This window comes from Etheostoma spectabile, unplaced genomic scaffold (assembly GCF_008692095.1).
Source record: "Etheostoma spectabile isolate EspeVRDwgs_2016 unplaced genomic scaffold, UIUC_Espe_1.0 scaffold456, whole genome shotgun sequence".
NCBI lineage: Eukaryota > Metazoa > Chordata > Actinopteri > Perciformes > Percidae > Etheostoma > Etheostoma spectabile.
Window position 1 is genome coordinate 210,739 of NW_022605612.1, and position 5,337 is coordinate 216,075.

General features: G+C 38.4%; 1 protein-coding gene across 1 annotated transcript in view; it reads left to right on the forward strand.

Annotated features, from left to right (window-relative positions):
• parvaa (parvin, alpha a) overlaps positions 1-5,337 on the forward strand; it is a 48,192-nt gene that overhangs the window by 669 nt on the left and 42,186 nt on the right. Inside the window, exons 2-3 of the mRNA XM_032511736.1 lie at positions 2,374-2,463; positions 4,578-4,648. Of these exons, the coding sequence (XP_032367627.1) occupies positions 2,374-2,463; positions 4,578-4,648 (161 nt within the window). The remainder of the gene's footprint in view (positions 1-2,373; positions 2,464-4,577; positions 4,649-5,337) is intronic.

Genomic DNA, 5,337 nt, shown 5'->3' on the forward strand with positions numbered 1-5,337 from the left:
TGTGTGTGTGTGTGTGTGTGTTTTCTCCTGGTTGTGGTGTCTGTACCCATGTAAGGTATTGGATCCGCTACTACTGTAATAAGTGAGGAATGAGGCATGAGTAAACATAGGGCCGTCGCAGACAGCAGGAACTCATAGGCATACACCAACTTGTTCATAGACACTTCAATTTACCTAACTTTCCTTGATATTAGTTATAAACCTTGCTATGTTTGACTTTAATTACAAAAAGAAGCTGCTATGAATAAGAATATCCCAGAAGTCCCTTAAATGCTTAGTTCTGTGTATAGCCATGCAGGGTTGATACTTTGTCTCTTTCACACCAGAGCTCCATTTCATGTCGCCTCTGACATGCATGCAATTACATTATATTCATGCTAGTTGGGTGTGTAGGGTGTCTGCAAGGTGTTCCATCAGGGCTGCACGATATGAGGAAAATATCCAATTGCGGTTATTTTTGAGCGATATTGGCATTTCTATATGATTGACGATATTTGAGGGAATAATCATATTTGTATCATTAATCTCATATGTCTTTAAAACTTCACCTGCTGTGGCTTGTTTGACAAGAAAGAGTGATACCACCTGATTAAAAATGGATTTACATTTAACAGAACTAATTTTATAAACATGATATCTGGCTGGATTGAGTTAAAGGCAGAAGTAAAATCAACAAAAAGCGGTCTGGCATATGCAACAGGACTTTCAGAGTGAGGTGCATTATTGTTGATATGGCATCACTTGTAGGCTACTACGGTTTTTTGTGTAAGTGAATTGGTACTTATCTAACATTTGATCCACATCAGTATGGAGTATCTCTATTGTAAGCCTCTCCATTCATTTAAAAACATTACAGGTTATGGCTACGTGCCGATAATCATTGTTCTCCTGGGGACATGCCTTTTTGGGTACTGGAATAATAGATTTTTTCCCCCAAAGTTTTGGTACTGTGTACGTGTCTATGGAGAGCTGGAATAGTTTATGCCAGGCTGGTGACAGTTCTTCTGCAAATGTTTTAAACAGAAAAGCAGACAGGTTATCCGGACCTGTTGCTTTGATTGTTTGTATATTTTTAAACCACCTTAGTAACAGTGTGCGTTTCAATTATGGTTCTGTCCATGTTCACATTACAAATTACATTCTCTAACGCTACAGGACATTCCCTGACATTGTCATTGTTAAAACGCATATAGAAATTTCATCCTGGGCAAACAGAGGCTTTCTTTTAGTGTCCATGTTGGTCATGCCTTGCAGTTTTTCCTGTAGGAATTATTTCAGCAGCAGGGGTTTTAAGGGTTAATGTCAAGGTTGAAATTTAGTTCAAATTCAAATGCCTGTTGACAGTCCTTGAATAGATATAAAAAAAGAAATAAAATATAGAAAGAAAATAGTACACAAAGCAAAGCACATGAGATTCTAACTGCACAGAAAGACAGTAACCAACACTTTTTATCAACTTTGACCCAGGTGTCTGGAGTCATGGTCATAGACTTCCACTGGCTCCCCATCCAACACAGAATGCAGTTTAAAATCTTCTTTATTAACTACTAAGCTCTCAACAACCTTTCCCCCTCCTATCATTATTAGTATTATTATTACTACATATGTCTTACAGTCATCATTAAAACTAACTCATTTAATTGTGCCATCCCTTCACCCCAACACATACTGTGCATATTCAGCATTAATAACAACATTCCATTATGGCAACAGTAGAGTTTTCTATATAGATAATTGCCCCTCTTTTTTCTGTATTATCAGGGGAGGAATTTTTCGTTCCACTGAAGAGGTTTTAGACAGCACCAAAGGAAAATCACACATGCCTAAAAGAACTGGGACTAAAAATAGCAATTCAGATCCTATCCCGAGTGTGTTTAATAACAAGTCGTTTTCTACATTATCAGTAGTTAGTGATCATTCAAAGTGATCTTCAACATGAATAAAAACATCATCAAAATAGATAAGTCTTAATAGATTATAGAGGTGGACCGATTCACGGTTCGGTACATATCACAGTTATGGGATCACCATTTACAATGCTGAGCCAATTTTAAAAAGCTTTTAATTCTCTCAGAATTAAAATGCAGCACTTTATTTAAAACAGTAGCCTGAACCATGGAAGTTTTTCATGGAAATATTAGTTTTTTACTTGAAATTAAAATTCAGTACTTCAAGTATAATAAAAGGAATATGGCTGGATGTTTTTATCAAAAGGAAGAGTGAAGAGTCTGCAAGAAAAATACAGTTTGGGATTTACTGTGTTGCTCAAATGTTGACGAGAGGAGATATTATAGAGCCGCTCAAGTAATGTTACTGTTATCATATGCTTTCTAAATTGATCTGATGATAATGTTTATACGTCTTTTGTCATAGTGTCTGAGCTTCAGGAAGAGGGAATCAATGCCATCAACCTTCCTCTCAGCCCTTCCCACTATGAGCTGGACCCTGAGGACACCATGCTAGGTAAACAGCTACACTGTTCTACACTCATAGTCCCTGTTACACATATTTAGATTTGATTGCTTAAAGGCCACGTGGGTACATTTATTCTCATTTTATTTATTCTATAGACTATTGTAGGAAAAACATTTCACGGAGGTTGGAATTTCCAAGGTCAAAGTTGGTAACCTGCCCCCTAAACTCTGATATCCGATTTGGGAAGTCGGACAACGTCATACTACACCAAGCTCAAAATCCAACATGGCTGCTGCGTGCATCAACAGCAGTCAAAACTGTAGTAACATACAGTTTATTAGCACTTCTGTCTTATTTGTGTCTCATTAAATCAGTCATGCCCACACCCCTGTCCAACTTCTATCTATGTCGCTATGCTGTTTGTATGCAGAAAAAACAGTGTAATGCTACCAACAAAATTACAAAATTGCATATGGGCTCCAAAATTCAATACTGCGAAGATATTCTCTCCCTCGTTTCGCCTAGCTATGCCCCGCCTTGCCCCCCATTCGAGCACAGCAGCCAGACACAAGCTTCTGTATACCAATTCTGCAACAGCTCTGTTCAAATTTGGAGATACAGAATTTAGTACATAGTAACATCCATGTCAATCAGGACTTCAGTTGCCATCATCAGTGTACACTGGGATCATCTGTACAAGTGCATGTCTGACTCTTCTCTCACCTAACTGGAACCCTGCCGCTCTCAGTTAACCGGTTGGCATCCTCCACCATACACAGGACCACTTGAGGCAGACACGACAAGTTGATGTGTCCCTTTAGTCTTGCATAATCAAGCCTGTGTATGTTGCGCTCTGTGCAAAACTTGTATAATGACGAGATGCTTTCCCACCTGTTCAGTCCAAAGTTCGTCTGTAAGGAGTTTTGCACTTGCTATATTCTCAACAAGATTCCGAATTATATTCTCATAATTATCCAGCGTTTACATGACTACCCCTAGTCTTGTTGAATGCCCGCCTAAACACATCCAGATATGATAATAGCCAACCAATCGTTGGTAACTAGGTGTAACGAGGGAGAGAATATCATTACAATATTGAATAATTGGAGGCCGGATGCAATTTTCTAATTTTCTAAATTACTGATCCTCTGAATAAAAACTGAAAAATGTAAAGACAGTTTTAAGATCCCATTTTTTAATTTGTCAAGGCAGAGAAAAAAAACAGCAACAAAAACAGCAATTGTCAAATATAGTCTAAAATTGGATATTTGAACCCAGTTTTTCCAAATGTCCGTTTGTGCTTAGAAAATTTAACTGATGAGCGTTACAAAGAGCGCAATGCCATTCTCTGCTACAGCTTCCAAATTTCAAATTAAATGGAAGACACTTAATGACCTAAGCCCAGAGAGCCTACTAACTTAAGTCAGTGTGCAAAAACACATTTTAGACTGGTGCCGAAATAACTAGCATTAATTGTTGGCTAAAGGATCTTTAGATGCATACATCCATGTATGTACTCACTATGTGCTTTTTTCTGATTTTGCCATAGCAACAATTACAGTGTTGAAGTGTAATGGCTATACTTTTTTGGCTATACTGCACTTTTCTAGTCTTAACGACTAATCAAAGCGCTTTTACATAGTACAGGAACCATTCTACATTCACACACTTTGGCCAAGGCTGCCTTAGAAGGTACAACCTGCTCATCAGATAAACACCCACATACTTTTACACTTCAATGGCACAGCATCGGGGGCAACTTGGGGTTCAATGTCTTGCCCAAGGACACTTCAACATGGGACTGTAGGGCCAGGGATCGAACTACCAACTTTCCGATTGGCAGGCGACTGTTCTATCACTGAGTAGATAATGTATGAACAGATGCAGTAGAAAAGCTGAGACCTTAGCGTGCTCAAAAAAAAGAGCAGATAGGAGGGATTTTCAGCTTTGGTTTTGGGCATTATGATGTCTGCTACCAATGAGCTGTACTACAAAGTAGTCAACAAACTAACATACTGTCAAAGCTTTCTATGGGGAACATACAATTTAGATTTTGTGATCCCCATGTTCCAGGATATTAGTTTTAGACTGGGACCATTGCAACTGTACAACAATGTTCCTTCTCATCTCTAACATTTATCCTGCTTCTCCTCATCTTTTAGAGGAGAATGAAGTACGCACCATGGTGGACCCCAACTCCAAGAATGACCGCAAACTGCAGGAGCTCATGAAGGTAAGGTTTAAATTTTTACGTTCAATTTTTTTTATTTATGTATTTAATAATTATAATAATCATTGTTTAGCAATCATCCTTGGCCTATCCTGTATTCAAGAGAATGGAGAGGAAAAAACATTGCTTTTCACTTTGTCTTTGCACAAGTGGATGGACAGTCTGATTGTTACCAAATATTTTTAGTATTTTTGATATCTACAGGTAACGTTTAATATTGTAATGGTTTTGTCAAGTTTCTGTTGTAGTGCATTTCATGTTTTCTGTTTGTTTATCTACTTCCTGTTTTGTTTTTTTAAATCCCTGTTTGGTTACATCCTTGGTCACTCTTTGGCCAGCGTTTTCTCTCGAGTTTGCTTCTCCGGTGTTTTTTGGACTTTAGCCTTTTTCCTGTTTACGATTCTTGCTTGCTCCTTTTGTACTTTTGCGTACCTGAGTGTTACTAGACTTCTGCCTGCCTTTTGACAACAATTACTGCCTGCTCTTGCTGTATAAAAGTACTTACCTTGGGTCCGCCACTGTACTGTGATAGTACAATCTGGCCACAATGGACTCAGCCGACTACTGTATGGATTCAGAGGAGATTATGTTGGATGATCTCTGTGATCTTCTTTTTGACTTGGTGGTGCTAAAGGACATGTGGAAGGAGGCTAACAGTGAGTACCGAAAGGAGAGTTTATTGTTGGAAGCTC